Source organism: Hylaeus volcanicus, chromosome 4 (genome assembly GCF_026283585.1).
Source record: "Hylaeus volcanicus isolate JK05 chromosome 4, UHH_iyHylVolc1.0_haploid, whole genome shotgun sequence".
NCBI lineage: Eukaryota > Metazoa > Arthropoda > Insecta > Hymenoptera > Colletidae > Hylaeus > Hylaeus volcanicus.
The window spans coordinates 7,985,997-8,003,008 of record NC_071979.1 but is presented as its reverse complement, the minus strand read 5'-3'; the positions used below and the strand labels follow the sequence as shown (position 1 = coordinate 8,003,008).

The 17,012-nt window shown below is 33.3% G+C and overlaps 3 protein-coding genes across 7 annotated transcripts; all 3 read right to left on the bottom strand.

Annotated features, from left to right (window-relative positions):
• Positions 1 to 265: 265 nt before the first annotated feature.
• On the bottom strand, positions 266 to 6,178 carry LOC128875602 (uncharacterized). Of its 2 annotated transcripts, XR_008456854.1 has the most exons (3): positions 5,821 to 6,178; positions 849 to 5,345; positions 266 to 817 (listed from the first exon to the last, which is right to left on the bottom strand). XR_008456854.1 is itself a non-coding variant. In XM_054121309.1 (2 exons), the coding sequence occupies exon 2, from the start codon at positions 5,110 to 5,112 to the stop codon at positions 2,365 to 2,367; it is 2,748 nt and encodes a 915-aa protein (XP_053977284.1). In that variant the 5' UTR covers positions 5,113 to 5,345; positions 5,821 to 6,178; the 3' UTR covers positions 266 to 2,364. The 2 variants fall into 2 exon arrangements, 1 of the variants encoding a protein (XP_053977284.1); XM_054121309.1 differs by having other exon boundaries at positions 266 to 5,345.
• A 265-nt stretch (positions 6,179 to 6,443) lies between these two features.
• LOC128875604 (DET1 homolog) lies at positions 6,444 to 9,586 on the bottom strand. Its single transcript, XM_054121311.1, has 8 exons — positions 8,434 to 9,586; positions 8,204 to 8,341; positions 7,988 to 8,132; positions 7,789 to 7,897; positions 7,510 to 7,702; positions 7,151 to 7,434; positions 6,868 to 7,074; positions 6,444 to 6,776 (listed from the first exon to the last, which is right to left on the bottom strand). Exons 1-8 carry the CDS (start codon positions 8,839 to 8,841, stop codon positions 6,593 to 6,595), a joined length of 1,668 nt encoding a protein of 555 aa, XP_053977286.1. The 5' UTR covers positions 8,842 to 9,586; the 3' UTR covers positions 6,444 to 6,592.
• A 147-nt stretch (positions 9,587 to 9,733) lies between these two features.
• LOC128875606 (E3 ubiquitin-protein ligase Iruka-like) lies at positions 9,734 to 15,313 on the bottom strand. Of its 4 annotated transcripts, none has more exons than XM_054121316.1 (9): positions 15,044 to 15,207; positions 14,670 to 14,860; positions 13,913 to 14,038; positions 13,734 to 13,846; positions 13,294 to 13,410; positions 11,709 to 11,881; positions 11,500 to 11,615; positions 11,311 to 11,408; positions 9,734 to 11,241 (listed from the first exon to the last, which is right to left on the bottom strand). In XM_054121316.1, the coding sequence occupies exons 2-9, from the start codon at positions 14,751 to 14,753 to the stop codon at positions 11,178 to 11,180; spliced, it is 891 nt and encodes a 296-aa protein (XP_053977291.1). In that variant the 5' UTR covers positions 14,754 to 14,860; positions 15,044 to 15,207; the 3' UTR covers positions 9,734 to 11,177. The 4 variants fall into 4 exon arrangements, with proteins under 4 accessions (XP_053977291.1, XP_053977292.1, XP_053977289.1 ...); XM_054121317.1 differs by having other exon boundaries at positions 11,709 to 11,869; positions 15,044 to 15,203; XM_054121314.1 differs by having other exon boundaries at positions 13,734 to 14,038; positions 14,670 to 14,855; positions 15,044 to 15,313.
• Positions 15,314 to 17,012: the final 1,699 nt, after the last annotated feature.

Sequence of the window (17,012 nt, the reverse complement as noted above, 5' to 3'; positions counted from 1 at the left end):
GACGCTGACCAAACTCCTAAAATTAGTTCCTCCTTTCTACCGCTAGATGGCGACTATTGCTTCGTTAAAAAGAGCGGGTAATTTAAATTAATTATACAGAACTAGTATAATACGTTTATTAGTTAGTATAATGTTAAAGATGATAAGAGTTAAAAACAGTCGTAATCAAAAAGAAAGAAAACAGAATATTTCAAGAAAGGTACAAAGAATACTGATTTACTGTACAACCTTTAAAATTAGAATAATATAAAGAAAACAATTACCATAGTTTATATCTCATTTATTAATTACAAGTCATTTATAGCATATCAATATACATGTTATAGTTCAAATAAATTTATCAGAACTAGAAACGTACTAATCGTTTCAAGTGCCAGACTACGTATAAAATTGTATGCAAAATAAGGCACGTTTGAAATATTACAAATTTTATCGTAGAACAAGCACCACGGAATATAAGATTTAAAAAAATAAAGGAAAGAACGAGGTGTTGCAATTGACCTTACACGTGTAATGCAGAAATCGGTATTTCATTCAAACGTTATGCGAATGAAACTTACAAAAGTGAGCGACAGCATGGAATTAAAGTAGCAAATATAATTCCCAATACATCAATGTAAATTAATGTTACGACAATAAATTTACAAAGGTTTACAAATTTTTATTTTAAACAAGTATCTTATCAATAATATCTATTTTAATTAATTCATTTCGTATTGTATTAAAATATAATGAATCCGCCATACAATCAGTCACGTACATATATGAATCTTACAATCAGTAGTCACGTAGTTCGTTAAACTGAAACTGGTGGGGACTCGGTGAGGCCCTTATGTTACAAAAGAGACCTATCGATAGATGAATATAAAAACACAGTTATCGCCGCGCCTTTATGTGAAATCAGTAAGAGAATCACTTTGTCTATGGATTATAATTTATATGAAAATCGATGGATCAAGTACGGTCACTTTCAAAGGAAGACATGCAAAAAAAAAATTGTAGACGACATATTATTACGTTTATTCCACTGAACAGTATTCATCGTTTGTATCTATATACGAATTTTGCGAATCTCTGTTCATCGCTATACTTTACACCGGCTCAATTGTTACATGTTAGACGGAATTGTAATGCACGCGTGTATTGCAACAAAGATTTTCGTCTTCGTAATTTGCTTCGCACTACTTTTTTAGTAGTTTAACCCCTTCGTGCCAACTGTATTATTTTTGATGCACATCAGTTTTAAACAATGTATATTGTTGCAATATCTTTTATTGATTATTCTTTGAGATTGGCACACTACTGGTGTGCATTAAAAAAAGGAATAATATCCACTACATCTAAGTGTGGGTATGAAGGGGTTAAATATTCAAGTATTACTTAGTCGATCAATTCTTCGTATTATATCGATTACGTAAACAAACTTGGGCCAACGTACTTAAAGTCATTGGAATATTTAGGAGAAAAATAATGTCAATCTTGATATACATATAATCTTATTAGTAAGCTCATATAGAACTTCTAAAAATAATGTCTGAATGAAAAAACTAAAAACTATAGAATTTAATTTCCCGCTGTACGATATTCGAGACCCACGGTGCTTCACGAACTGTAGAGGACATTGTACTGCTTTTATTCACATCAATACATTACATAAATGCTATGAAACTTGAAACAAAATTTACACTAGAAAAATGTTGAAACAATTAACAAAAACACGAGAGTATCCTATTTATTTTCCTGTCCCATTATTTTATGAATACTATTCCGTGCAACGTTTCAGCAAAATATATACAATCTAACTTTTATCCGGGACAAAGCAGTCGTATATAAAACCAGTCTCAATGATGAAGTCATCAAATATACTGAATATTCTTAACAAATAACACGAATCTATGATTTTATCATAGATTCAACGATAGCGGCGCACCGCGTATGAGCAGGTTCACTCAAACTGCGCGTGCACTCGAGAGTTTTAAAATAATTCGGTGAATCACAATCGAATGTTAATGTTGTTAGTTTAGTTATTCGCGTTAGCGCAACGATTGTTAAATAGCGTCATTCGCCATTGTGTATGTACATATAGATGAAATTAGGCAGAAAGAAAAATTACTTCATATAATATAAGGCACATTACATATTCAAAGCATTTGTTGCTGGATAGAACGATTTAAATAAAAATTTTATTGAATCTGTCTAGTCAGACGAAAAACATGTGATGGTCAGAAACCTTTCTAAGTAGGTTTTTAAATGTTTTTACATACACGTAACGTGATGATTGTGAATCATTAGAACTATACTTACCACGCTTGCGAGTTATGTCTTTTAAATCATCACAACTCTACATCAACGCGATTACCGTTACTACTTACCTAGAGTAGTGTGCTCTTCTCCAACATAATTTAATTTCTCCTCATCACCGAATATAGATCCATCGTCCGACAATTCGTTTGTATCGATCCTAGCTTCGCGTTTCCTTTGATCGCGGACCTTCTTGTGTGATCGTTTAATAGACGTTTCTTGTAATAGCTTCATATAATTTTTTGCTTTCAAACAATTTGGTGGTGTCACATTTTGTATCGCTATTATCGGGTTCGCACTCGACGAGTCATGGTCGTTGGCGCTACCGCTCGAACCTTCAACCTTTTCATGGTCGATCGAGTCAGTCGGAGATTCTAATTTCTCAAATGTTTCGTTCTTGATGTCTTCTGACGAACTCTGACCCTTCTCGTCGCAAAGATTACTTCTAATCAGATTAAAGCCTTTTCGTGAAATATTCCCACGTTTATTCTTTTTGTGTGATTTTTTAATGGAATCTATATTGGAGTACAATTCTTCGGTCGACATATTCCTTGGCGTCGACCTGCCAGTTTTACTGTTAGACTCGCAAACATTTACTTCCAAATCTTCGGTGCTAACGTCATCTGATTTTATCGTCACGGGATGATTTTCTTCTGGCTTAATGTAATTTTCCTGGAGACTTAGAACAGGCGTCAAACACCTTGAGAAATTGATATTCGCGACAGGTTTTTCTAATACTTCATCTTTCCCGGATGGTAAATCGTAGAAATGTAAATATTCTTTTGCGTTCGATGCAATCAGAGGTCTCTTCCTTTTAAGTGGAGTGAAAATTTGAAATTCCTCCTGAGAAATATCGCACTCTTGCAATTCAGAATCGCACGATACACTCGCGTCATGACTCGATGACGTCGTGTTCAACGATATCTTTCTTTTGCTTGGAGACAATTTAGCTGATACGTTAACCAGGTAGGAAGAATCACTGGAGTTTGCAGTGGTATCGAAATCCGAAGAAAGATCTATACATTTTTTATATTCGGATGCATCGTCGCCATTGAACGCTTTATTGTTATTATCTTTCACGGCGTTTATTTCTTTGTTAAAATACTCTTGCCGTTTCAAAAATCCAGATAATATTTTACTGTGTTTGTCTTTCTTGTGAGATTTTTTAACAGAACTAAATTGTGGCAGTAACAATCTGCTGGAATGTACCATTTCCGGAGTACATGCTCGTTCTACGTCCACTTTATCAAAGTTATTCTGTTCTACGTTTAATTTATTTTCTTCGTTGTTTCCAGCTTGCTCGGAATTATCCCAGTATTCTCCGTCGGCCTGATTCGCATCTCCGACTTTGAATTGTAAAACTTTCGAACTAAAAATTTTCTTTTTATTTACGTCTTTTTTCTTCTTATGAGATTTTTTTATAGAATCTTTAGAAATTTTTTTTAGAAAATCTATACGATTCTCCGGAGTAACAGATTTTTGTGGTTCTAAGATGTGCTCCGCCGCTAAATCTGGAGTCACAGGTCTAGCTTCAGTCTTTATGTTCTGAACAGGTAAATTATCTTCTGCTTTTACTTTAATATCGCACTTTTCAAACTTAGGTTGCACAATGTCAGAGTTTGACATGCAATTGGATACTTCTTTAGATTCGTCTAAGACATTTTTCAGTTCGTCTTTATAATCGAAAAGCGAACCTGTATCTGACATATCATCTTCCGAACTGTACGACGGTATATCTTGTGCATCAGAGTTTCTGCTAGAAGATCGATCTGTAGAGTTGGAATCTTGCAAATGGTACTTGTGTTGAGACTTGGTCATGTTTTCGAATGTATTTGTGTTATTTAGGAAACTACTTGTAGCCTGCGTTGTAGAATGTCCGTTCCACCTCGATGATCTTTCCTTTCTATGACTTCTTTTGATAGCACTCATGCTTTCAGGAATTATTCGAATTACATTTTCAGGTGTGCAAGGTCTATCATCATCACTGTCATGAAACTCCTGAAGCAAATTTCTGGATGTATTTGCAAAGCCATTATTCAAACCTTTGGTTCTTCCTTTCATAGATTTCAATGACTGTGAGTTAGGTGTTGCAGTAATGTATACAATATTATCGATAGTTTCTTTCAGTCGACTACGTAATACTGGTGTGAAGCTAGTAGAGTACAAGGATTTTCTGCTTAATGTTGTATTAGGAGTTGAAAAATGCAATGTATCATGATCTTTTGTACTATGTTGAGACGGTGTCTCATTTTGGTTTTCATCAATGGATTCAGTGGATGTAAATATTAATTTGCTTTTCACAGAATCATTTGAATCATCTTCAAAGTTTAACAATTTACTTGAAGCAGACAAAGGTGAACCAAAGTTTAAACTTAGTGTCTTCCGAATACTTCTTGCAGGCAAAAATCTTTTTGGACTAGGAGTTAAATTAAAGTTCAATGATTTTTTTATTTTTGTCCTTCCATAATACGAAGGACTGGTGGTGCAATTTAGAGCTCTCATTATTTTAGCAGACCTAGAAAGATGTTTGTCTTCTTCGAAAGAACTGTTTTCTGAGCTAGAGCTCTGAGCATTTGCATCAAAATTCAATGATCTATTTATCTTGTACCGAACAAAACGTCTGTTTCTATGTGGAACTGATCTGCTACATGATATATATCTATGTTTAAGCAACGCATCATTCTCTTGTAAAGGACTCCAAGGGGAAAAACATTGTTTATCCAATTCTGTACTGTGAATACTATAATCTTCATTGCTTTTATCATTTGCCATTTTTTGTGTTGTGGAATCACCAAATATATTTGTTTTCATTATGTTTTAAATGATTTAGTGCATGAACATGCAAATAAAATCACCATTGATCTACAAATTAGTGCAATTATAAAACTGATCCTTCAGCTTTAAAGAAATGGAAGAATTTGTGTAATTGTTAAGCAATGGCAATGTTGTATTGATATTCAAAGTATTCCATAATTCCAAGGTAATAGTATATGTAATTAATTTTGGTATTCCTCTGAACTACATGTGACTCCTGTATTATAAAACTGAAACAAAATAGAAAAGACACAATTATATTTTACACTATTTTGGAAATGAAATAAGATTATGTATTAAAACTATTTTGTAAATCTCAATGTAATTTCAATTTTTGTAACCACTTGTTAATCACTGTATAAGCACATATTAATCATGTATGAATAAATATAAAATTTGTAAAATTCGATCAATTATTACGTGCTAGGACGTGCTCTCGAATTTTCATGATCACTTATTTGTGACTACCAATTATTAATCATTTTTTAATAGGATCGTGCGACTATAGTACATACACACACATTCACGCATATACACGTTTCCATATTTGTCACTACAAAATGCACGATGCGATGCAGTGCGTGTACACGGAAGATGCAGTTTAATAATTAACCTCGAATAAAAGAAACAACGCACATATCTGCGAGTAAAATTACTTGACTTTCTAAATTACAAGTTAAGGAAAGTATAATGCTATTTGCTTACTGTTTTAAGTAATCAATTCTTTCGTAGTAGCATCGGCTTGTAGTTCTGGTCGTATACAGCTCGAACGTGAATCATGGAAAAGCTAGTCCCTCTTCTACTACACTTCGTCTTTCTTCGTATATACATATATCAACCGCAATATTTTGTTCACTAAACGTGCGAAGCGGAATAAAAATGAGCACAGTATAAAACTTTGGACTGAATTTTCACGCGTTACACTTTTACACTCGAATCAGCATGGCTTCGCATTACTTTACAAGCATTTACAAGCGTTCCAACATGCTGTTCGTGTTCTTTTTTTTTTACCACTCGATAGCGTGCAGATAGATGGCGCAGCAAACGTCCCTAAAAATAGTTACTAGAAATTGCACTATTACGTTGGTAGATATACCACAGCCCACGCAAAGGAGCGTTTATATAATTATACAGATAATAGATATTTCTTGAATTGTAATTCAAGTCTTGAAAGATGAAAACAAATCTTGCGCATATCCTACACAACATAGAGATATATTTTGTAGCTATTTCTACCCTAAAATATGTATCCTAATGATCGTTTAGCAAAATAAATATTTTGATAATTTAATCTAACGCTGTTTTCCACTTAAAATTTGGAACACGTGATACATTCATGAATATTTCCTCGAATAAAGTACATTATCGACAGCCATATTGACACTGTACAACGAGATCACTTTTATTGAAAAAGAGGGGTTGTAGAGGATAAGATCAGACAAATGGTGTTGCAATTTTTAAACATTTCGATTGGGCTTTAAACATGTCTGACGTGAAAACTGACGATATATTCAGCGTTCGTTCGTTGAACGGAAATAGCAAACGGATCCGTTGGGTGGAAAGTAAACGCAACCAACCGTCTTGCAGCCGTAGGTGCTGTACGGCCCAACATTCCGGCATACATTCGAAACTTTAAAAGACCAGAATCGCGAGCATAAAACCTGTAAAACAAGCATAGAAGAACGTTGATAGCGTTACCTAAACAATAATTAGAAATTGAAGATACTAAACTACTTAAGATTAAAAGTATACCGTATAGGATGCTCTCCGCATGCTTTGGGTCGTTCCATCATGGAGACCCATTTATCGTCGTAACAAAATAAGGATAAGTCGAGATACGGAGAACTAGAGTAAGATTGAGCGCATATAGGTAACTGAGCAAGTAATCTTTTCGTAGCTTCCGTAACACCACCATATTTGGCACTTACTATTGTTTGTTTGAATCTCTGCTGTAACAATCTGTACAAAAATCATAATATTAACAATTGCTAATCATGTAGACAATCATCACATTATACTTTAGCGAATATCATACCGTGCATATATATTATTTGATGGAGAACACATGTATTGACAATCAGTATTCATCCTAGCATTTCTGAAGAAATCGCTGAAGTTTTCAAATTGCGTCAACAACTGTGTAGACGCGTTATCGTAAGCTGCTAATATTTTAGCTGCAACCATGTCGTAAACAACCAAAAGCGCAGGCTGCGCGTTAGGTTCATTAGCTTGAAGCGTCGCCACTTCTTCGCTCGCAAATCGTACGAGTATATGATTTGTGTCTAATAACTGCATCTTCCACATTCGTAATGCATTCAACTAAAATATTTTGTAAATTAAAAAGACGTAATGTACTTATTGTAATACATATAGTCAACATATTTCACGCAATACCTGATCGAAGTATTGGTAAAAACGTCTTAATTCGTATGGGTCCTTTGTCGTATCGCTAATGTACGCTGCTCTTTTATACAGATAAACTAGTAATTTGTGTTTAAGGCTATTTATTGTAGTATCTCTAAATGGACGGGAATTTACTCCAGGACAAGCGCTTGTCACCAAATAAGCGTCATCCTCTAAACAGAACCTGTTGAAAATTAGAGACAATCACCAACACAGTGTAGTAATCACAATTAATGCAAGGCAAAAGACATTTTTGTAATGACACAATACCTTCCTATCGTTCTGACATTGATGAACATTCCATCAAGGATTTGAAATATGTGAATAGTTTGATGCTGCACAGACAAAACTGCTAATATATCTTTGTACAAATAAAGACCTATATAGAGAAAAATGTGTTTCTGTTATTTTATATATATGAATCTTTACATAAGTTAATTCCAAATAATGTTTAATCAGAGATCCATACCTTGATTGTGAGACAAATATATTTTATCTACTGTAAAATGCCTGGTATCGCAGAGTTTTCCTCCACGCAAATCAACCAGATGTAAACTATAATCTTCAAGAGGTGATCTGGGATTTGGTGTTAATGCTTCATTGTTGGAATAAATCTTATAAAATAAAAATTAACGCTATTGACTGATTTAAGAAATAGATATTAATCAATCAAAGAGGTGTATACCTGATAAAAATGTGGTCTTAATTCATCTGGAATATGGGCAGCTGAACCCACAATTACGTAGCGTCCATCATCTGTAAACAGACTGCATTCTCTGTTTAATTGTTCGTTACTTTGAACTACATTCACAATCCATTTAGCCTATAAATATTGTTGTAGATTGATTTTTTTAATAAACATTTATTATTCCTAAATGAAATTAAAGTTGTAACAGAAAACTGAGACTATTGTACCTTAAAAAATCGATTAAAAATATTACTTCTAATTTGAAAACTACATTCGTCATTTTTGTGGCCAATGTATTCGCCTTCACAATTTGCTAGTAAATCAGCAGCAGCAGATGCACCACGATACTCGTAAACTTCTATGGAAGTTTGGTCCGCGCTAAAGGCTATTAAGTAACGGCCATCAGGACTAAATTTTCGTAGAAAACACGGCGGTTTTTCGACATTCATTACAGTAAAATTTGGGAATACATTTTGGTAAAATTGTCTAGCATTGTGCACATGGGTTCCTGGATAAGGGCATCCAAACGTCTCGCGACGCTTTAAGCGTACCACGATGTTTTGTGGACCTATTTTACGAGGTTCAATGGGACAAGGTTCTGTCACGTATTCAATCTTTGCCTCCTTTTCAGCCATTCCTTACGAATGTTCGAAATATACATTACAATATGCATTTCACTCAGTACATATCACTCAACACACGAGAATTCTTTTTTCTGTTCAGTTCGACCGAAACATTTTAGATTGACATACTTTTTGTTGGTTATGTTCAACATTTTACACGATTAGTAGATATGTACGTTTATATTAAAAAAATTTTAACTAATTTTATGTTACTATTTCTTGCTCATCTTTTATACATTTAGTACTAGTACTCTTTGAAATGGAGTCTCAGTATAAATAATTAATGTATACGTGACGATCAACTTGATCGCCGGTTCTATTCTTCTACACAAAGTTATCACCAGTTATCAGAACTTATGTATCCTTATAATTTACTCTCGGTCATTCGTTTCCATTTATTCACTCTTGTTTTAGTCATTGATATTATTATCAAGTTTCTACGATTGCGATAAAATTTCAAATGTAGAGATGGGAATTTTTTTTTCATTTTTAATTGTTATGCAGATAAATAATTATGCAATCTACGTCATGACGATTCGAACGAGTGGCGTTTACGTACTAGTGTAAATCGTGAATTGACTTTTAGAAATATACAGTTTTTTAATCAATATTATTTTTTATATAACCATGTAACATATACAAATATGTTTCTTGGTTAAAGCCATAATAGATTAATTAATTCATACAATTTTTCTTACATCTTTTTTCTGTAATCATACTGAACAGATTACTATTATAATAAAAATTATCAAAGTATCATCGAAATCTCGTTATACTGCCTACTGAATAACTATTAGATTTCGATTTTTTTGAACAAAATCCATTTATTTATTTTTAAAATTGTTTTACAATCTTTCCGCGGTTGAATTCGTATTTTTCTTCTCGAAACTAAGTACAATTATAATTTTCTTAATTCTGTTTCATTTTTTTGATTTGTTATATTAAAAACGGGCAACATAGCAAATTAAAGTGTATTTCACATTCTTATTAAGTAGACGAAACAAATCAAACTTTATCCATAACATTATACCTTATTATGTTCTAGATAATATGGCAATTTGAAGGAGCGTTTAATCTTGGTATCGCCGGTAGTAACAATTTCAGTCGTGTAACGTGTTAAGAACTATAAATGTAAACATAATACGTAGCCATCTCTAATCACTATTCACAATGCCTACTATTCTTGTAATATTTATGGTACTTAAATTCTTTACCGACTGTGAACTACAAGCGAACAAAGATTTGTATTTATATCGTCCTCCACAAGAGAGTTTTAAGATATACGAACAAGTCGCAAATCATGATTTATGCTTCAAGTAGAGCACCTATGATTGACTTTGTGAATTAATTTGGTGGTTGATGTTGGAAAAACGACACAGACTGTAAAAGATAGTCTGTATGGGTTATTTTTGACAAAACATAAATACAAATAAGGACATAAATATCGAGATTGTTCTATGTTGTAAGTTATACATAATGGCTTCTCTTTTTCATGATAAAGTTTTAAAACAATATCTTCTTATATATGTACGCTATACACCAGTATCGTCTATATTGTTCTTTTATTAGTATCATTCAAAATACGATATATCGATAATAATTTGTAAAAAAAAAAATACTGGTGTAAAGAGATACGACTTTAAATACAAACAAAAACGGTAATGTTTCAATTTCAAGTAAGTTGGAAACTTAGAAGAACGTATAATACAATTAATAGTATTAAACTGTATATGATGTCATTCACAGTTGCAGGAAATTTGCTATATTTGATGCGCTTATTTTGCACATGAATTTTCGACTGAACTGTACAAAATGAAAACCACTAACGCTCACCGCCTTTCTATGCTTGAGTTATATTACAATGTTTATCTTTCTAGTTATTATTCTGCTACATTAAATTTATTAAACATTAAAATCCGAATTGTTTATAAATAAACGCATAAATCGTTTAAAATTTTTGGACATATTTCTTCAGGAAACTTAATGAACTGCGTTTTGTTGTAAACTATAATAGCATCTATATAGTAACAATGATTACTTCAACGTTAAATACGTATGCGCGGATACATTCTTTGACTCGTGATAATCCGCACCTTGATATAATCCATTTGAAGTAACGTATTGTAAGTTGTAACTCGATACTCCATTATTCTTTATGATTTATAATTACATTGTTGATTAAGGTATAAAGCTTGAAATTTATGTTAGCGTCGGGATACAATGTTTACGAAGTATATAAGCATTGCTGGAGTCAACAGTGCCAGGAAATAAACCTGATGTGAAAAACAGATGTGTGTTGTGTGTATACTTGTGTCCTGCTAGGTAGAGAAAGCGTTGAGATTGAATAATCAATCTGAATTCTCACTTGATGATGTAGATGATGAGCTAGTGTTAGTTGATTCATTCGCTGCCCTAAAAATTAACAAATACATTCAAGTATTATTGTTCAAGTAGTATGCGGAACGGAGTTTTTTAAATTACCTGAACAGGGCTGCTAAACTAGGCCCAACAGTATATTGATTTGCTTCTGCGGAATTTTGATCACCTAAACTCTGTCTACAAATAGGACAAGTTCCATGCTAAAAAAGGAGGCAAAAAAATCATGAATACGATTGTATATTAATTAAGAAGATAACTTTCATTTCTTTACTACAAATTTTGTTATCTTACCAACTGTAACCACGGTACAATGCACGGTGCGTGAAATACATGTTGACAAGGAAGTTGCTTGACTGATTCCAAAACTTTGAAGTCCTCCCAGCAAACAGAACATTGAAGTTTACTTTCTGCAATAAAAGACAGTTTGTTAGAAACAATTCACTGGCCACATGTAATAGAATTTTCTAGTTTCCAAATTGTAACATACATTTTACACTTACCAACTTGACTTTGAGTTACAGTAGTTGTTGGTATTTCGTCGATTTGCTTCCTTGGCAAAGGAGGCGGTCCAGTTCCATCCAGTTGATTTAACATTTGTGTTACAATCGTGTCCAAACCATCCTGACTCCAAACATAATCTCCAGGATTTCCCAAGAACAGTCTAATATTGAATCTACATTATTTTGTTTTATTTTAGTAATGCTAAATATCGAATTAAACAACAACGACTTTTATCCTGGGTGAACGAGTTTTTCAATAATTCTCCTTGTAGTAGCATTCTACAACAGGGATACCAGAAGCACGGAGATCGCCGCGTTTTCGGTCGAAATCCGGAGATTGAAAGGAGATGACACTGTGCAACTCGTTTGCGAACGTATAGATATACTGTATGATGTACGAGGAAGACAGGAAGACGTTACATGCTTGCAGGACCAGGGTCTTGTTAATGTACGATTGTACGGACTCGCTCGGTAGCAGCTTGGGGGCCCCACAAGTCCTGCAGAGAGCATCTATCTAATTTTCTTGTATAATTCTATTTTTTTTTTTTTCTTGGGAACCAAGGACATCAGTTTCACGAATGTATTAGATATTTTACTGGCGCTTCGAACACCGAGCATGCGCATCATTCATTTATCTTAAAGCCTCATACTTACAAGAATATTTTTCGGCACACGGATATTTTTCGATATACAGGGTGTCTCATTTAAGTTAAGATTATACAAAATCTCGAAGACACGATTTAAAAGAAAATAAACCACTGAACCGATGTATGTTCTATGTCCTTTAGTACTTCGAGTGGGGAGTCAGATTGCAATACTAGTTTTTCAATCTGTGGGCGTTTTCAACGTTATTTCAAGGACGTTTTGTCTTTTTTTTATCATAAATCCATATTTTTTTATTCTATTTATATTATACGGGCACGAGAGTATTCTTGCGTCGAAAAATGCTCTCGCGAGTACGAGGCTTAAGACTCGTGTGGAGAAAAATGGAGGGTACTCTTGGCATCTCTGCTCTGCAGTTTATACACTCACTTTAAACGACTCTATCCATATTACACAGAGGTGTAAGCACATTCCAACTTCTGATTAGTAGACTATGCATCACCAATCTTAGTCTCTATTGCTTCAGGTACCCTTGAGTAATATGGACAAGACACCACAGATTATGTACTGTGTCACGTCATTGTAATATCAATAAAGAAATACTAAAGAAATACACATTACGCATTGTTTTCTTATGTAACAAGGAAATAAACAATATGAAATAGACAAGAAATCAGATGCTACCAAAATTGTAATACTTTCCGTTTAAGAATAACGTAAAATCGCGTTTTATATGACGAACAATGAAGTTTTAGATGCATTCAGAATACGAATTGAAAATTGCTCTTAAATTCACTCAGGATAATGTTGTAAATAGATAACATGCAGAAAGCAGAGAACTACACAAAATATGACTACAACTAGCTTATTAGTTCTATTCAAATATATTCGACGTATTTCACGATATGCAATATACATTTGTGCACACACAAATTGTACAAGTCATAACAAGCACATAATAGAAATTTAATGTTTTACATACACAGGTGGTTGTCCATCTTGTGTTATTGGATGACCTACACCCGCTCCTGAGAGATTAAGTAACAAATCTTGTATAAAGTTCTGTACAGACAAGGTTCCATCTTGCATTCCTCGACCACTGTTCAATGCAGGAAGAATTAATCAATTGCACAGACAATTTTATCATATTTTATAATTCATCACTTAACACGTTACTAGTACACAACTATGTAATATTACATAGTTACATACGTATTAATATTATTCTCAAATAAATTCAAACTAAAACATTAGTTGAAAAACATGAAATCTCTTGGGTTAATTTTGGTATGCCACTCATGCATGCAACTAAACTCGATTCAAGTATCTTCATTACAATTAAATATATGCATATTTCAGTTTAAATTTGCAAACTAAAATTTGTATATATTCAGAACTTTCATAGAAATAAGAATAACATACCTGTTGGAACGACGTGAATCTGATGTAGTTTGGGTCCAATTAACTCGTCTCCAACCAGTAGGAGGTCTTGGATCAGGTACACCAAACATCCTATCCGTTATGATACGTGTAAGCTGCATAAAAAAGATTAGACTGAAATTAGGAACAAGACATAGAATATAAAAAGCAAATTCACTCACATCACGTGTCGTTTCCTCATGGTCACTTGACTCTTCACTGCTAATATCCATTCCTGAGCTACTATCATTGCTACCGCTTTCTAATTTTTCTATGAAACCACTTGTACATCTTGGACATGTATAATCCTGGAAAAGTATTAAACGGTACAATAACAAGGTAAACATTACGGATGAACTAAATTGGTTTACGTTGAAGTTTATAATGTGCACATAAAAAAACAAATATGTTGTCAAGGAAATGATACATATAAGATATTTTATGCTATGTATACATCTGTCAAGATGAAACATATTTACAGACTTAAATCATCTATATACATCAATTATTTATTTATATACTGTTTCATACATTCCCTAATAATGGTAAATGCTTAGTACAACGTTAGTAATTATTTTGAAGAAACAAGTGATCGAAAATACTGTCGGAATTAATCGTAGGCTTGAGAAGTTTTCGAGTAGCTAGGAAATAAAGACCGTTCAAATAAAACGAATTTTGACGTATATAAATATCACGCAAAGGACGTGTTATATTTACAATGTACAAGCGTCGATCAATTATAACAATGCGTCATGTAAATTAAGAATTCATCGAATTATTTGAAAATAATAACACGTTCTCACCCCGGAACGGGAAGCAAGAAAAAAAGTTATACGCGTGATATCGAATGACAGATCGAAATAAAAGGTTCGAGATATCAGGCAGAGGATTATATTAAATTGGCGATTACTAAGAGAAAAAGTATGCAAGTATACTTACAGGTAGTAAAACTTCAATTTCGATGCTGCATTTATGACAAAAAAATCGGGACATTGGAGTCCCGTCCACAACGGCTTCCGCCATGTTTTACGTGCCCTCCTTGCTCCTCTTGCCTATTTCTGACTATCGTGGTTGGGTTGTAATCCGTCAGAACTCTTCGTGTAGTTGATTGCGTTTATGTCGAATCTGAACTGGAAAACTACTGATTTTAGGTGATACCTTTGCGTAGCACGAGATGGCGTCCGATTAAATCAGTCGATTGCGCATCAACGCCTTGTTATTGTTTTCAATTACAAAATTATTCGATATTATTTTCCACATTTTCTTGCTTTCTGTCGAACATTGAATTACTTCCTTAATTAGCCATACGTTACCTATTCGACCTTTACTTCTCGTTGTCTGATGGACATTCACTAGATCACTTTCCAGGTAAAAAAACTTTCAACTAGCAACTGTTAAATCAACAAACATAAATACTTTTTCCTTTTAAGCAAACTGAAAGTCTTTTATTTTCCATAATATTGAAAGTATCGAATCCGTAGAGTTGATCGCTTTATCGATTGTCACGTATGTGCATATCGTGTGTAAACTCCAAATATATCTTGATGAAAAGCATCTTCTATAGGTTAGATTACATGCTCACGCGCGCGCCTCATACGTCCATATTAAAAGTTGGACACAACTCTTGTTTTTTTTTTTTTTCAAAGAAAATATTCCCGATTTAATTGCGTTGAACCAATAATAATAAAGGAAGGTAATTAAGTGTTATCAACGTGAAATTTACATATTATAATGAAAAAGATACGCGTCTCGAAGTAAAATGAAAATTTGCGATTTGCGATGTATCGAAATTATACTGTATTGCACTTCTACACGATGACACATAAGTAAATTATCCTGTTTGCATATATAATGTGCGTATAATGTGCTATTTATATGCGATTTCAGCTTTACTTTGTGCGCACGCGTGTTACGACACGTGGTACAACTAGGAATTGAGACGCATGTCTCATCTGCGAGTACGTATCTATACATGTATACATAAACCGACCACGTGTTCTATATGATCTCCTGTAATAACACTTCCTTAGTTTCTGTAGGCGTTTATAAATTAATACGTTCATTGCGGTAGTTTTTACATATACTTTTATATGTACAGAACAAATGTGTCCCTAACTTTGCAATCATGCTTTATACTACAGTTTCATATTTTATCAAGTTAAGTCCGATCTTCTAATTATACTCCGTACTTGTTATTGCTATCTGATAGTAATAAAAAGAAATATGTGTTATACTTCAAACGTAGATATCGCCTTTGTATAAAACAAAAGTTTGACGTCAGGTACAAAGTACGTGAACATTAATTTTGTTTAGAGAACAAAAGGATAGAGAAATTAGGCGACTGACCAGCTCATATGTAAATTATTGGTTTATTACAATCAAATGATAGACTGCCGACATAAATTTCCTAATATAACTTATATTAATTCATAATATTTCGCTTACTCGAGTAAGCGTAATAGTGATCCCTTCTAAAACTACGTACTCGGATAAATATATTACAATGCTTTAAATTACTAGACGAACAGTTAGGTAATTCAAGTTTTTGTACCGTTTGAACTACGAGAATTTTAAACGTTTTCTCAAATTCATTTCACATCAAGCTTGTACCCTTCCTCGCCGAACGATTTTATCCATATAGAAAGAGATTTATTATATAATGAACACATTTCTTTCAAAAATGGAATATAGTCGAGTTTATTGAACACACGAAATGTGTCGACTATAATAGGAAGCGATTCCAATTTTCGTCAGAATCCGCTTACATTTGTAAGTACACGGACTTATCGCTTCCGATACGTTTGTCGCTCGTCTTCTTAAAACAAAATGTTATCAGTGTCGTTTCTTGTAACTCTTATTATTTGTGGAATGCCGTTTTTCTGGCTGTATCACGTTGCTATACTTTTTATAATATTTTATCTTTGGATCTCTGTCCTTATTTCAACGCAAACTTAGTTGAAAATCAATGCCAGATGGTTTCGTATGAAAAACAATAATTTTTAATAATTTAAAAGAGCCCTACTCTGAAATCATTTTGTTATTGCTTATAGCATATACTAAAAAATGCAGTATCATTGAAAAAATAAAGCTCGCTTCGATACCTCGGACATGAGAATTGCTTCTTCGAATATATTTCGCATACCAATTTTTTTGTATAAGAAATCAATAAATAATAAGTTAACGATATAGAAATAACGATTCAGAAATAAATGACCAAACTTTAGTCGCGTATTCTACGCACCTTTTTCTTCAGTTATAAATACCTTTTGTTTTCAACAGAGC